The sequence below is a fragment of the Astyanax mexicanus genome, chromosome 14 (genome assembly GCF_023375975.1).
Source record: "Astyanax mexicanus isolate ESR-SI-001 chromosome 14, AstMex3_surface, whole genome shotgun sequence".
NCBI lineage: Eukaryota > Metazoa > Chordata > Actinopteri > Characiformes > Acestrorhamphidae > Astyanax > Astyanax mexicanus.
Genome location: NC_064421.1, coordinates 28,579,595 through 28,595,563, shown reverse-complemented (window position 1 = coordinate 28,595,563; position 15,969 = coordinate 28,579,595). Strand labels below are relative to the sequence as shown.

The 15,969-nt window shown below is 45.5% G+C and overlaps 1 protein-coding gene across 1 annotated transcript; it reads left to right on the top strand.

Moving 5' to 3' along the window:
• Positions 1-304: 304 nt before the first annotated feature.
• On the top strand, positions 305-14,097 carry LOC125781104 (uncharacterized). Its single transcript, XM_049464171.1, has 2 exons — positions 305-1,515; positions 11,787-14,097. Exon 2 carries the CDS (start codon positions 11,791-11,793, stop codon positions 13,573-13,575), a length of 1,785 nt encoding a protein of 594 aa, XP_049320128.1. The 5' UTR covers positions 305-1,515; positions 11,787-11,790; the 3' UTR covers positions 13,576-14,097.
• Positions 14,098-15,969: the final 1,872 nt, after the last annotated feature.

The window sequence follows — 15,969 nt, the reverse complement described above, 5'->3', positions numbered from 1 at the left end:
GAGAACAATTTTGAGGTTTACCTTCATTTTCTTCTACAGGTTCCAGGCTGAAGAATTATGTCTTGTTTGTCATTGGTTGAACTATTGCAACTAGTCAGCGTAGTTTTAACTTTTGCTTTGGTTATATAGATACATTTTCCTGTTTAGTAAAGAGCAAAGCATAAAAGTATAAAGGTATAGTGAATTTCCGATTTAAAGGGTTCTGAAATGATGTTAACCAGAGCAATAGGACCTGCATTCCTTAGTGGGGGAGAGGTGTGAATTACGACGGCCACAGATTTATATCTTTAAATACACAGGCGAGTCTGCCATTTCAAAAGGGAAATTTAAGGCTGAAAAATGTTAAAACATTAAAAACAAAATGTGTTCTTAAGACGTGAATGAACATTAACTACAAAAAGAACACGGAGGGCAACAAACTAGCAGTCTGGTTAAAATAATTACTTAAAAGCTATCAGGGCATGTTTCCACAATACTTTAATCAGGTTAATAACTAAATCTTGAATTAATAAGTTTAAAGTTCATAACGAGTTTCTTTCTTTCCTTTCTAAGAGTCCGGTGCGTGTGAGTTAGTGTATTCCCTGGTCATGTGTTATATTTCTTTCCATTCTTACACCTCAAAATCAACTATGATTATCTAATTGTCTGGTTAGGATTTCAGTTCTGAGATGTTTATTCATATCACTAAAATGCTATGCAACAGTGGGTGAATGTGGGGAAATTGTGGGTTTTCTATGTCAAAGTACATTTTAATAAGCAATGGTTTAATTTGATCATTTAAGAATGTTAAGGTTTAAGTTAATAAAGAAAAAAAGGGGGAAGTCGTCTAGGCAAGACTCCACCTACCTGGAAGATGATTGGGTTTTTAGAAATTATACTTGCAGTTAGGAAACCTATCACAAGTTAGGGCCAATACGTCACGAAGGGAACGTGTTTTCCAATAAAGGGGGATGTTAGTTCATTCAGTAGGTAGTTCGTGGTTCGCAGTTCGGAGTTCGTGCGCTTTTTAGGTTTAGTTAAGTTCAATTTTTTTTAAGTAATTTTAACTTAGAGTTTTAGTTAGAATTTTGTACTCTCTCTTTTGTTTTACTATCTCTTAGATTCAGCTTAGTGATTCTTAAGTTCGTGAGTCATAGATCCTAGCTCTAGCTGCGCTTGCAGCGCACCCGCACTGACTAACACAAGTCCAGCGATTATCAACAGAATTAGAGAATTAGGTGCTTCCAGCTATTGAACCACCTTAGCGCTACGGAGCTGCCTATAGTTCACCGCTCATACTTAGCGTTATACATCGCTCGCCCGACCAGACCCAGACGCGAAGAGAACCCTTGATCAATCAGCTGTCCGGAGCGAGGCTCCCGCTTGCCGTTGGAACCGAAGCCCTGCTTGCACCGTGAAGTCCACCTGAAGAACCCGCTTGGCCACCTGGATCGAGCTACCCTTCCTGGCGGTCGACACCGACGGTTCCCTTCGCGGCAGAGACGACACCGGTTGCCCGAGGCCGGTCAACGCAAAGTGAGGCGCTGGTTAAATCTCTAATTCTCTGGTGGCGTTCTGTTGGTCTGGTTAGGTTGAGTCTTGCTAAGTTCTCAGTTATAGTTATTCCCGGTTGAGATGGTGGTGATCTCTGTCAGTTCCATAGTTCTAATGTAATCTAGTTTAACTCAAATAGCTTGGGTTTAGGGCGTTTTTGCTTCTTTAGTAGTTAGTTCGTTTATAGCAGTATATAATCACTTATAATCTTGTTTAATCTCCTAATATTCTTATAGTGGGTTTAGTTATCCATATTTAGGTTTATCTCCTAGTGGGTTATCATAATTACTTCCCCTTTGGTATATTAAACTGGGTATTGATTTGTTTATTTTTATCTACTTATACATTTCTGTTGTTTGGGTCTAAAGTGTTTTGAGTTATTCATATATGCGATGAAAAGGTTTGATTGTAAGACTGTTATCATCAGCGTGCTTGAATTTCACTCTCAAATTGTTGTTTGAATTATGCCCCTTATCTAATTCTGCATATATCCATGTATTACTTTTATTCTAAATAAACATTACTTGATTTAGCCAATTCTTGAATTAAGTGTGTTCCTCCCGTGGTTCAAAGACTTTCTGAAACCGACAAGAACTCACCCTGAGGTTAAATATAAATTTTGTAGCTAGCCGCTACTGGCGCCCTATTAACCTTTAATATTAATATTAAAATTAATATTGATATCAGGTAAATAGTTCGGTATCCATTGTAACCACTACATATTTGGCGCGGCCGACGCGGGGCCAACGTCACATCTCTGATCTACGGGAGAAAGCACGGAGTTAAGAAAACGTATTGGTGTGTTGTGTTTATTAAATATCTACCTTACGCTCCGCGTTAGTAAAACGCCAGCGGGCTGGCGAAAGCTAACCGGGTCACTCCTCTGTCTGTGTGCGCGCACATCTATATACATCTATATATATATATCCAACTCCTTTGTGTGTATGTGTTTAAAGAGCATTGGTAATCACTTGTGAAACGCCTCATATTACCGCCAAAGAGCTGATCTGTGTGAGTGCGTGTGTGTATTGTAGACGCCGCTGTACGTCTACTTTCATTATCACTGTTATTGGTGCTTTACATTTACCCGGGGTATCTAAACAGGCAGCCGACAACTATTATCACGTGAATTATATCAGCGCTATTTGTAAAGGCCTCAGCGAGGTTGCTGTAGCTGCGGATTTCCAGTGCAGTAAACCCGCTTCCCAGTTTAAACGGCCCGTGTGCGCGGATTTCCGCACCCCGGTCGTACTGGGACCCTCTCGTGTGCCCCGCGGCTTTGCAAACCGCGGCGTAACGCTATCCTTTTAGGTGGTAGAGAGGTTTACAGTCGCGAAAACGCGACGGGCGAGGATCACGCCCTCAGCGGAAGCCTCGCTTGACTCAGACTGTGTGAAGTAAATCCCTGCGTGCTGTGTTCCTCTCTGTGTCTCTGTGTTAAGGTCAGCAAGACCGTTGTGTTCCCCACAAAGCTTGAAAGCAACTGAGCTCTCAGGAGCTGAGGTTTGTCCTCCCACTCAAGGGGGCGGGACTCAGTTGTGTCACCGGTAGGCGGAGCCTTCCCCACCAGTGGCCTCTAGTCGCCATCTCGTGGTCAACTGTATCAGCTACATCTTGCCTCAAGGCTGTCTTACCTTTTCGTGCCTCTAGGGGTAAAGCTATATCTACACTGCCCTCTTCTGGTCGTTTGGGTGAATACTCAGGTTAAAGGGGGTTGCAGTTCATTTATACGCTATTTTGGGAAATTCTTGTAGTAAACTGTGTTTACGTGTGGTTGGTGTTGGCTTCATATGAGTTTTGGCATACCTTAATCGAGATACCCTCTTCCCCTGCTTTCTTTGCTTGGTTACTGTTATATTTTAAATGTTGTATCGTCCTAGTTATTATTAATACTAGTAAGTGCCATTTCCATTCTTAATTACTAGTAAGTATATATTCAAATTAGAATTCACTTCAAATAGATACATTTAGATAACTCAATTGTAATAATTCAATATTTTGTTCTATGTAGCCATCCTACTTCAAACATAGTGTCAACTCTCAAAGCTAACTTGCTTGTCAGCTGTTCTACTCACATTGCTTACATTAAATATATTCATTTGAGCTAACCATAATATCCAGTATTTTTAAACAGTCAAGTTATAATCATTGGTTGCTATAAATACCTGTTATTTAGGTAATCCATAGTAGCCATTCATTATTTTGTTTTGTCAAACATATTATCCACTTCTTCTTGTTATTCTAAATACAGGCATATAATCCTTATCCTATTTAGCCATATAAAAAATAATAATAAATAAAAAATATATATAAAAAAAAAAATTAAAAAATAAATAAATAAATAAATAAATAATAATAAAAATCTGCTCGCTAATACTGAAGGTAGCTTAGACTCTGTCTGAGTCACTTCGTTGAATTTCTAAATAAATCAAAGCCTTATAGACATACATACATCCGCTCTATGCTGGTTTTTGACAGGATTTGACTGTGGTGTTGGTGACAGCAGTGCTATCTTTAATACATCCACAGTCATTCAAACCTTGCCAGTTACCACCTAGTTAACAAATTAATTAATTACTAATAGGTATTTGACAATTTTTATGCAAAACTATTAAAACTTATACCTATCCAAGGTCACCCAAATAAAATTAAAATAATAATTATCCAAAAAAAAAAAAAAAAAAAAAAAACTACACTTTTGGCTTATTAGATTCACTAGGGACTACGCATCAAAGTTTGTTACCCTAGCATCAATCTCTCCAATCTCAGCAGCAGTGCTAAGTCACCCATCCGGGACTGGCTTCCAATACAGCTCGCATCGCTTGACCCTCGTCAAGTCAAAATGAGTTCTCCAAGAGAGGCAGGGTCCCCGCTCCTCAGCGAGGCTGAGTCGGTGGACCAAGTAGAAGCCACTCTTCTTGATTTAGTAAGCTGCCGCATTCCAGACTATGCTGAAGGCGTGCAACAGGCAGATGATGCCCACCTTCAGAGTTTGATGACTAGCTGTGTGGACGACCACCTAACTAAATCCCTAAAAATAAAAGAACAAATAGACACCGTGTACAAAATGGCCCTCATACTCTGGAGACAACTCCAACTCTCACAAGAGAGAGAGCAACATGCTACTAACCACTGTACAGCTCTCCAGCAAACTAACCAAAAACTCAGGGACGAATTGGCGCAATGGCATAATACTGGTTCAGAGATACAATCCCAACAAGAAGCCCTTGAACATAAAGTAAAGTCACTGCAGGAAGAGGCCGCAACAGCCACAAAGCTTGCCATCCAGTCACGAGGTAAGCTGGAGGAAGCCCAGGAGCAGCAGACCGAACTCGAGGCTGAACTAACACAGGCTATGAGTGCTTTAAGATTAGCTCGTATAGAAAAAAGGGATGCAGAAACGCAGTTGGCAGAGTTCAAATTAGAACGGGATGAGACATATTCCCGGGGGCCAAAGGTAAGCCCAACAAAGGGTAGACCAGCGACCCCACATCTCTTTAAGACGGAGGTACATACTCCTACGCCCGTAACTTCCATGGGTTACCAGGGAGGAGCTGAAGCTCCTCGATCACCCATCAGAGTCAAACCGGAACCGGCTGGCCCCAAAAAGGTGAACCGGACCCTGTTTGGCTGGGACGAATCTGAACACACCCGACGACCCCAAACAAATGCAGATATGGCCAGGCCCATTACACCCTCAGATAGAGATTTGGATAAAGTTGCCCGCAATATCAGCCGGTTTGAACCTAAGCCTGGCTGCCCTAATGATATCCACCTTTATCTAAATGACATTGATTACTATCTACGGCGCTTCCCTCTGGCCACCATAGACGACAGAATCTATCTCATTAAAATAACATCCAGCCGCGACGTTAGCAGTTTCATTGAACGCCAACCACCACACGTAAGGGGGGACTATAGGGCTCTCTGCCAAGCATTGGAGGCAGAATTCTCTAGCTTCTCAACCCAGTTAGGCCTCTCCGCTGCATTCACGGTGAGGCAGAACAGGCAGGAGGGTCCCGAACAGTACTACTATCGCCTCAGGCGCGCTTACTTTGGCTTCAAGAATGAACCAGAGATGGAGGAGGACGAAAATTTCAAGGTCCTGTTTGTCCAGAACCTCCATCCTTCAACCAGCCACCATTTAGGTGTCTCGGCTTGTCCCCGCACCCTGACTAGTCGGCAGCTAAGAGATCTAGCTCTTAGAGGCTTTGCAAAAGTTCAGCAAAGTTTGGGTAAAAAAACCGACTCCGAGGTCCTTGCAGTAGCCAGTAACCCTTGTATGGAACTAGAGGGGAAGCACAGCTTCCAGGGAACAGATAAGACTCACGGGTCCAAACCCTATAGACAAGAACCAGCCCAAAGTCAGCAGGTCGATCCACAGCGACGCCGCTCACCTACTTATAAGGTGAATCGCGGCCAGGGCAGACCCCATCGAGGTCGAGCCTCCCACCATCAACGTGGTGGCAGGCCACACCATCATGGGAATAACAGGCACTCTGGACCAAACCAGACTGCAAAAAGCCCTAAATCATCACTTGACAAAACCCTTAACGGCCTGGAGGCAGGGGATCTTGAGTTAATCCTGCAATGGGTTAACCAAATGCGCAAGGAGAAAAGGGGTAACCTCAACCAAGGGCGCAACATCCAGGAGCAGTCGAGCACTGCTCCCCATGAAAAAGACCCCAAACGAGCTACTTGGGAGCATGCCCAAGACACTGCACCTAGTGCAGTCCTAGTTGTGGAACTAGACACTGACCACTCTCTCAAGGAAGAAGACCCATTTCTAATTCGGGGGGAGCTTCCTTTCCGACAGTTCTTGGGCCATCTGAGCGAAAGGGGGGTGGCCAGAAAATTCTATCTTGCTACTACTTTGGAGGATGAATTTGTGCAAGATGCTCTTCTTGACACGGCATCAGACATCACACTGATGTCCATGTCCCTTTTTAACCGAGTGCGGGCATCCGCTCGGCGACGGAATAGGGAGATACAGCTGAGTAACTGTTCTCTCAATATCCAGCCCTACTCACACACGGGCATCACCATACATTCGATGGCCCTAATTCAACTTACGATTGGGCCCGTGACTGTTGTTCATCCAATTCATGTGTCTCCCTTGGAGTCCATCCCATTCCTCGCAGGAAAAGATCTTCTTAATCGGTTCGAGCCCCTTATCGACTTCCAAGGTCTTAAGATCTGGGCGCAGGTTCGGCAACCCCTTCCTGTTCTTCCCTCTCGTGAGGAGGAGATCCAGTGCTACCGTCTTTGTGGACATTTCCAACCATGCAAGGAACTGATCGACCCCGTGGTTCCTATGGAGATTGAGGAAGGGCCTACAGCCGCCGTTTCACAGTGTACAAATCCTTCTTGGCCTCCAAGCTCAGTCTTGGAACAACGTGACACCTTCTTGTGTACCATGGTCCCATCTGAAAATCTTGGGGAATATTGTCCCAGAGTGGAGAAGGGGGTCACATTGGACGACTTCCAGGTGGATGACGTGGTCATCGCCCTGTGGTCGGACAAATCCGCAGTCAGACAAGACTTAGTAAACTCATTATCGGCAACCCATGCTAGCTTTCATTTCATTCAATCCCAGGGAGCTTTTCCGCTTGGGCCCGTTCCTCAACCCACCTTGCCGGCAGTCGGCACTTGTTCTTTGACTGTCCGTTGGAACAAGAAAGAGTTCACCCAGCTTTTCCTTGTGGTCCCAGACTTACCTCACTCCATCTATGTGGGCGGTGACGTGTTGGTCAGGTTGGATGTTCAGGTAGACACCATCAATAACATCCTTTGGTCCCTCACAAACACTCAGGCAGATGGCTCTTCCCCTGAGCCAGAGTATCTGCACTCGGGTCAGACCATACCTGAAGTTTGTCAGGTGGCAAACAACCAAGCCATCACCCTACCGGCAAATACCAAAAATATCGGCCTCTACCTGAACATCCTACCTGGACAACAACTATGTCACCCCCATGCACTGTTCCAACCCTCACATCGATTCTTTGATCTTGGTCTGACCGTGGAAGCCACACCTCTTGTGGAGTTACGTGCTAGGTCAGTCTACTTGTTCGTTCAAAATTGTACAACCCAGGACATAGTGATTCCCCAACTCACAGAACTGGGTTGGCTGGTTAGCACCAAATTTCATGACTTTGAACTGCGGCTTCCAGTCATCGGTCCGATTCCTCAGCAGTTGCTCCCAAAGCAAGAGTCCAAGACATTATACACCCGACCGTCTGGGGCAATTGCTATTTTTCCTGTCTTGGAGACCAATGAAGATGCGTTGTACCGCATTGATCTGACCCACAGGGACCAAATGGTCTTGGATACAGTCACTGTCCTTAGTCTCGATTCTGTCCCATCACCTGGCACTAACACAGTCCTGGTGAAGCAGAAGGAGGAGGCCGACAGTTTTCCTTCAACTCAAACAGAGTTTGAGAAGCAACTACAGCAAATGCTGTTAGATGCGGATGCATTGCAATCAGACGAAGAGCGTGTAAAGCTCAGAACAGTGCTGACTAAGTATCGCGCGTCTTTCTCTCAAGATTCTATGGATTGTGGATTGACCCACATCCATATGATTCGTATTCCGACGCATCCCGACGCTGCTCCTGCTTACGTTCGCCAATACAAGATTCCACTTGCATCATACGGGCCGGTGCAAGAGATCATAGATGATCTCTTAGACAAAGGAATAATCCGACCATGCAACAGCACCTACTCTGCGCCACTTTGGCCGGTGTTGAAGCCCAATGGCAAATGGCGTCTGACTATTGACTATCGCCGCCTAAATGACCAGGTCCCTCTTTCTAGATGGCCCATGACCCAATTGGAGCAAGAACTCCCTAGGGTCAGAGATGCCAAATATTTTTCAACCTTAGATGTGGCATCGGGGTTCTGGACCATTCCGGTCCATGTGGAAGACCAACACAAACTGGCATTCACATTCGCCGGCCGTCAATTTACATTCACCCGCTGCCCATTCGGATATTCCAATTCACCAGCTGAATTCAACATCTTTCTCAACAAAGCTTGTCCTGATGCAAGAGAACGAGGAACCTTGATTTATGTTGACGATGTTCTTATCCGGAACAATTCTCTCGATGCTCACTTGGAAGAGATTGATCATGTGCTAGATCAGCTCACAAAAGCAGGTGCGAAAATATCCCTAGCCAAATGTCAGTGGTGCAAAACTAAGGTCAACTATGTGGGCCTTTTGGTTGGTCCAGATGGTGTTCTTCCGCAACCATGTCGTGCCCAAGGCATCGTGGATATCGCGGAACCAAAAACCATCCACGCCCTTCGCAGCTTCTTGGGGGTATGCAACTACTCCCGCCAGTTCATTGAAAACTTTGCGGAACTGGCCAAGCCACTGTACCAGCTGTTAAAGCAGGATGTACCTTTCATTTGGGGTGAGGCCCAGGCACAAGCCATGCAAACCCTCAAAGACAAACTGGCATCGGCACCCTGTTTAACCTATCCGGACCACAGCAGAGAATTCTACCTTCAAGTTGGGTTTTCAGAGCACTGTGTGAGTGCTGGTCTATACCAGGTACACGATCGAGACAAGAGAGTGGTGGCTTATGCAAGCAAAGCTTTGATGGCTCCGGAACTCAAATACTCTGACTGTGAGAAAGCACTTCTGGCCACGGTCTGGGCAGTGAAACACTTCTCCAACTACCTTGGGGGACAAAAGATCATTGTAGAAACAAACCACCAGCCAGTGGTCTTTCTCAACAGTCAGCGCATTCGAGAAGGTGTGGTCACCAACGCACGAGTCGCCTCCTGGTTAATGGCCCTACAAAGTTTTGAGGTTGAGGTGCGCTATGCGCAAAACTCGAGATTACCTCTAGGCACTGATCTGGCGGCATGTCAGCGGTGCGAAACTGACATACCGGCCACATCAGTGCCCATTCCCAATCTCGCCTCCCAAAAACCCACAAACCATCGTTACTTTGACCCCAAGGAGTGTGAAAACATTCCCACGGTCTACGTAGATGGATGCTCTTTCCGACATGACCAAGAAGGCCTCAAAGCTGGTGCAGGAATCGTCTGGCTTGATGACAATCCTTGCGAACCACAACAGTTCAAACTAGGATCACAAACTTCTCAGTATGCCGAAATCGCTGCCATACTCATCACAATTCAACTTGCTATCGACAAGGGGGTAAAAACCCTGGTAATCTGTACAGATTCCAACTACGCACGTCTAAGTTTCACATGTCACTTGCCAATCTGGAAAACCAAAGGTTTTCTCACATCTGGCAGGAAAGCAGTCAAACACACAGAGCTGTTCACAGCCGCGGACTACCTGGTAGTTCGGCATGACATGCTTGTCTACTGGAAAAAGGTGAGGGGACACTCACGTGTCCCAGGGACAGACAAGACATACAATGATCAAGCTGATTCACTGGCCAAAAGAGGTGCCTTGGAAGGAGTTTCATGGGTCTTTGACCCGTTGAAATACCCAACCCAACCCAACCCCACTGTTTTAGCCGTGACTAGAGCACAAGCTAAACAAACCTCAACAACAGAAATCCCACCCTGCGCTGCGGTCTCCATTGATCCAGAAATCACAGATGCTGATTTGATCACGCTACAAGACGCAGACCCCGACATCAAATCTATTAAGGCTTTCTTGCTTGATCCCACCAACAATCCCATAACCAGCCAAATGCTGGAGGCATCAATTCCGCTTAAACAACTCTTGGACAACCGCGCATTCTTGAAGGTGGTCAAGGGCTTGCTTGTTCATGTCACTGAGACCCACACTTCTCCTGCGTTCGTGGTAACTCCGTGCCACAGGGGGGTAATGTTGGGGCATGCCCATGACTCTCCATCAGCAGGTCACAAAGGGATCAAGGAAACTTATAGGACACTCAAACAGGTGGCCTTTTGGCCACGAATGCGGGAGCATGTAGCTAGTTACATTAAAGGATGCTTGGTGTGCTGCCAGTTCCTGCCGGCGAATCCTCTGCACAGGGCTCCCTTACAGAGAAAGGGGTTAACCTTCCCGTGGTCGGATCTGCAAATGGATTGGGTGGGCCCGCTCACAAAGTCTGCTCGAGGGAACAAATATTTCCTCACAGTCACATGTGCATTCACCAAGTGGGTGGAGTGTCTTCCAGCCGCCAATGACACCGCTATAACCACAGCGTGTCTCCTGGTTAATCATATCTTCACCCGGTTTGGTCTTCCTTGTAGGGTTGACTCAGATCGAGGTACTCATTTCACGGCAGAAGTCATGCAACAAATGTGGCACGTCCTCGGTGTAAAAGCCAAGTTGCACGTGAGCTACCACCCCCAGTCCTCTGGTCAGGTCGAACGGGCTAACCGCACAGTGGTCAGCATCCTCAAGAAATTTGTGGCCACGCATCACCGCGACTGGGATGTGAAATTGCCGTTGGTACTCATGGCCATTAGGGCAACTCCTCACGATTCCACCGGCGTCTCTCCATTCGAGGTGATGACAGGCAGACAGATGACACTTCCGCTACATCTGTTATATCAGCCAGGTGGAACAGATACCTCAGTTGCCTACACAACACAGCAGTACATAGACGATTTGCAGAAACACCTAAAATCCACTTTTGCTTTTGCCCAACAGCACATGGCACGAAGTGCCCAGGGTCGGAAGGCCTACTATGATCAGAAGGCGTCCTATGACGAGCTTCAGGTGGGAGATAAGGTGTGGTACTACATTTTCGCTCAACCTGTCGAGAAACCCCAATCGAATACGGGTAGGCTGGCTCGCAAACTCATGCCTCGCTGGACTGGACCCCACACAATCACGGACAAATTGTCCCCGGTGGTGTACCAGATCCAGATCAGCCAAGGTTCTAAGGAGCCAACCCGCAAGTGGGTACACCGCAACCAAATTAAGCCACACCAAAGCCCTATGGGACAAGTCGGGGCCGCCAATGCCTTGATTAGAGTCTAATCAGGTGGACAAAACCCCTGCTAGACCCCTAGGTGTTTAGCAACTCCTAGCTGTACAACTGGCAACTAAACTAATAACTTCATTTTTAAAATTTAGGAATACATTGATCTTTGATCCATATACAGTAGTCTGTTGTTTGCAATTTCAACCCAAGTACCATTACACATCTGCCGATCAAGCCAGCCAACAGAACCATCATTTTGTGCCTGGGAATAGGATATCACTGATTGTTAGCCACTTATCTGTTAGATTCTACTTCATTGGTGGTTCACACTAGTACACCCAGGTTAATCATGTATATTTGTCTCGTTAGGAAGATGAGGACTCTCCTGCTCCTGACGCTCGTGCTGGGGACGATCGTCGCGGCCCCTGATGTGATCTCCCCCGGACCTACCTCAGGAGTAGTTCTTAGGGATAATTCGGGACTACTAATCACAAACTGCCGGTTACATACCCAAAGGGTGTTTGTACGACTGAACCCGGAGGAAGTATGTAAAAAGAACTTCCCTGATTGGTCCCGCCAAGTGGGGTGGGCTGGGCATTGGTGGGTACGAGAGGCAGTAAGCCATGCCGAACGAGACACCACCCACATGCTACAACAGCTGCAAAAATTTGCGGTCACACAGTCTGAACTGAATGGGGCTCAAAAGAGATCCAAACGGTTTCTTGCAGGTTTATTAACTGCTGCCGCCGCTGTAGGCTCACTCCTTGGCGTCGGCACATCCGCTGTTAATGCCGTGGGCCTAGCCACGGTCCGCCGTAATGTAGGGGAACTACAGGCAGAACTACCACACATCAAGGACCAAATAGACACCCAACAGAGACAGCTACAGGCAATTGGACAAACTTTACAGGGTACCATTGTGGTCCTCAATACCCACACGGTAGCTTTAAACAAAACTCTGCAAACGATCACCTCCCTGACCCGGGCAATCCAGACAGATATGGCTCACATCCAAGTGATTAACATGCTTTTGAATGACATGCTACAGGAAGTGGGATCCTCAGTAGACAGTCTAGCTATGGGCAAGATACCAGCTTATCTGGTGCCTTTAACCCTGGTACAGGAAATCCTCAGTCGGGCTACCCGAGAGGAAGTTACTGATCTCCAAGCACATTTAGCCTATACACTCGGAAGTGCAGTACCTCTTTATGTCAATCCAGAAAATAGAGAAGTAGCTTTTCTGGTCAACTTACCTATAATAGCTGCGGAAAACATTTATCGCTTAAAGGAAGTGGTAAATGTTGGGTTTTGGCAAAAAGAAGCACACATCAAAATTCAGACTCCGACCTTGGTAGCTTACCAAGACAGCAATCCTGGACTTTATCTGGCCCCAAATTTGCGCATGTGTACCCTGTCCAAGGATATACACTATCTCTGTCCCAGTAAACCGTTCACTCGAGAGGGTGCCGGCAATCTTTGTGGCCTTAAGCCCATGCTCACTAAGGACCAGTGTCCTGCCACTGTCACTCATAGGTACCAACAGGTCGAGACTCAGGTTGAAATCGTAGGGAGCCGGTGGCTGGTAAATACTGCGGCACGGGAAGCTGTGTTGTCCTATGACCAGCATGATATCGATGAACGTATTCCCCTTCCGGAACAAACATTTTGGGTAGACGTACCACCTGGGGCTACTCTGCATGTTGGGGAATGGTCCCTGTACCACTTAGTACCTGATCAATATGAGAGTGAAATTGAGGTGTCTGATTTCTTTACTACCCACTCCTTAGAACTCAGCCCTGACACCCTTGGTCGGATACAGTATGAGGGTCCCCAGTCTATCGATTTGACCCCCATCAATAATGTCTTAAAAGAGATCGAGTCGCGTCCCACATGGACAGTCCAACCTGTAAGATACTCCTGGTCATTGCCCGATACCTTGTTAGCTGCGCTGGTATGTCTGGGGTATGTAGCAACCTTTGGTATAACGTGTTTTTATCGTAGGAAGACCGTGAAGCTACAGAGACAAATGGATTCATGGTCGGGTAAGGTGGTTAGATTTGTGAGACGTAGAAGGGGGGGTCAAGAAGTGTCAGTGGAAACTCAGGAGGACGCAACTGATGAACCTATGCAGGTAGCTGCAGTAAGGGAAGTGGTTTAGCTCTGGTTTGGATAATGTAATGCAGCCTGTTGTGTACTGACCAGCAAATGCCACCAGTAAGAGTTGAGATACCCAGTAACCTCTTTTGTCCACAGCTATCTACGTCATCTCATCGACTGATAACCTGGATCTCTGCTGATTATCACCCGATGGGGGGGGATATGTAGCAGATAGCCTGATATCTCATTGTGAAATCACACTCTGTTCCCTTAAATCCACTTAAGAAATTCCACTGGAGAGCAGAGGGGGATCTCCCCAACCTTGAATGATAACACTTTAACGACTTTTACGACCATTTGCTGGAAACATCTGTCTCGCTAAAAGCATCTGAACAAAGACCCATAAACTTTGGGGATTAACATGTCACCTGCTGATCCGCTATCTTCGGAGCACACCTCTTAAACAGTCACAACTAATTTTCACACACACACACACGCAGTTTGACCCTTTAACTGGTCAAGGACCCGTGGACCATTTAACAAGACAATACTGCCACCCGCAGGAGAAGAAAGGAACTTTTCTTGGAGCACGAGGCTATGATCGAAAAATTACATATGTATATGCTGTTACAATAACTTAAATAACTGTTGGTTAATTCTAATATTGTGAGAAGCAGGGTATCAAGCAATGTGATGAAACACTTTCTAATCAAGAGAACAATTTTGAGGTTTACCTTCATTTTCTTCTACAGGTTCCAGGCTGAAGAATTATGTCTTGTTTGTCATTGGTTGAACTATTGCAACTAGTCAGCGTAGTTTTAACTTTTGCTTTGGTTATATAGATACATTTTCCTGTTTAGTAAAGAGCAAAGCATAAAAGTATAAAGGTATAGTGAATTTCCGATTTAAAGGGTTCTGAAATGATGTTAACCAGAGCAATAGGACCTGCATTCCTTAGTGGGGGAGAGGTGTGAATTACGACGGCCACAGATTTATATCTTTAAATACACAGGCGAGTCTGCCATTTCAAAAGGGAAATTTAAGGCTGAAAAATGTTAAAACATTAAAAACAAAATGTGTTCTTAAGACGTGAATGAACATTAACTACAAAAAGAACACGGAGGGCAACAAACTAGCAGTCTGGTTAAAATAATTACTTAAAAGCTATCAGGGCATGTTTCCACAATACTTTAATCAGGTTAATAACTAAATCTTGAATTAATAAGTTTAAAGTTCATAACGAGTTTCTTTCTTTCCTTTCTAAGAGTCCGGTGCGTGTGAGTTAGTGTATTCCCTGGTCATGTGTTATATTTCTTTCCATTCTTACACCTCAAAATCAACTATGATTATCTAATTGTCTGGTTAGGATTTCAGTTCTGAGATGTTTATTCATATCACTAAAATGCTATGCAACAGTGGGTGAATGTGGGGAAATTGTGGGTTTTCTATGTCAAAGTACATTTTAATAAGCAATGGTTTAATTTGATCATTTAAGAATGTTAAGGTTTAAGTTAATAAAGAAAAAAAGGGGGAAGTCGTCTAGGCAAGACTCCACCTACCTGGAAGATGATTGGGTTTTTAGAAATTATACTTGCAGTTAGGAAACCTATCACAAGTTAGGGCCAATACGTCACGAAGGGAACGTGTTTTCCAATAAAGGGGGATGTTAGTTCATTCAGTAGGTAGTTCGTGGTTCGCAGTTCGCAGTTCGGAGTTCGTGCGCTTTTTAGGTTTAGTTAAGTTCAATTTTTTTTAAGTAATTTTAACTTAGAGTTTTAGTTAGAATTTTGTACTCTCTCTTTTGTTTTACTATCTCTTAGATTCAGCTTAGTGATTCTTAAGTTCGTGAGTCATAGATCCTAGCTCTAGCTGCGCTTGCAGCGCACCCGCACTGACTAACACAAGTCCAGCGATTATCAACAGAATTAGAGAATTAGGTGCTTCCAGCTATTGAACCACCTTAGCGCTACGGAGCTGCCTATAGTTCACCGCTCATACTTAGCGTTATACATCGCTCGCCCGACCAGACCCAGACGCGAAGAGAACCCTTGATCAATCAGCTGTCCGGAGCGAGGCTCCCGCTTGCCGTTGGAACCGAAGCCCTGCTTGCACCGTGAAGTCCACCTGAAGAACCCGCTTGGCCACCTGGATCGAGCTACCCTTCCTGGCGGTCGACACCGACGGTTCCCTTCGCGGCAGAGACGACACCGGTTGCCCGAGGCCGGTCAACGCAAAGTGAGGCGCTGGTTAAATCTCTAATTCTCTGGTGGCGTTCTGTTGGTCTGGTTAGGTTGAGTCTTGCTAAGTTCTCAGTTATAGTTATTCCCGGTTGAGATGGTGGTGATCTCTGTCAGTTCCATAGTTCTAATGTAATCTAGTTTAACTCAAATAGCTTGGGTTTAGGGCGTTTTTGCTTCTTTAGTAGTTAGTTCGTTTATAGCAGTATATAATCACT

Coding starts and splice junctions, on each gene's coding strand:
- LOC125781104 (XM_049464171.1), top strand. CDS start 11,791: ATGAGGACTCTCCTGCTCCTGACGCTCGTGCTGGGGACGATCGTCGCG.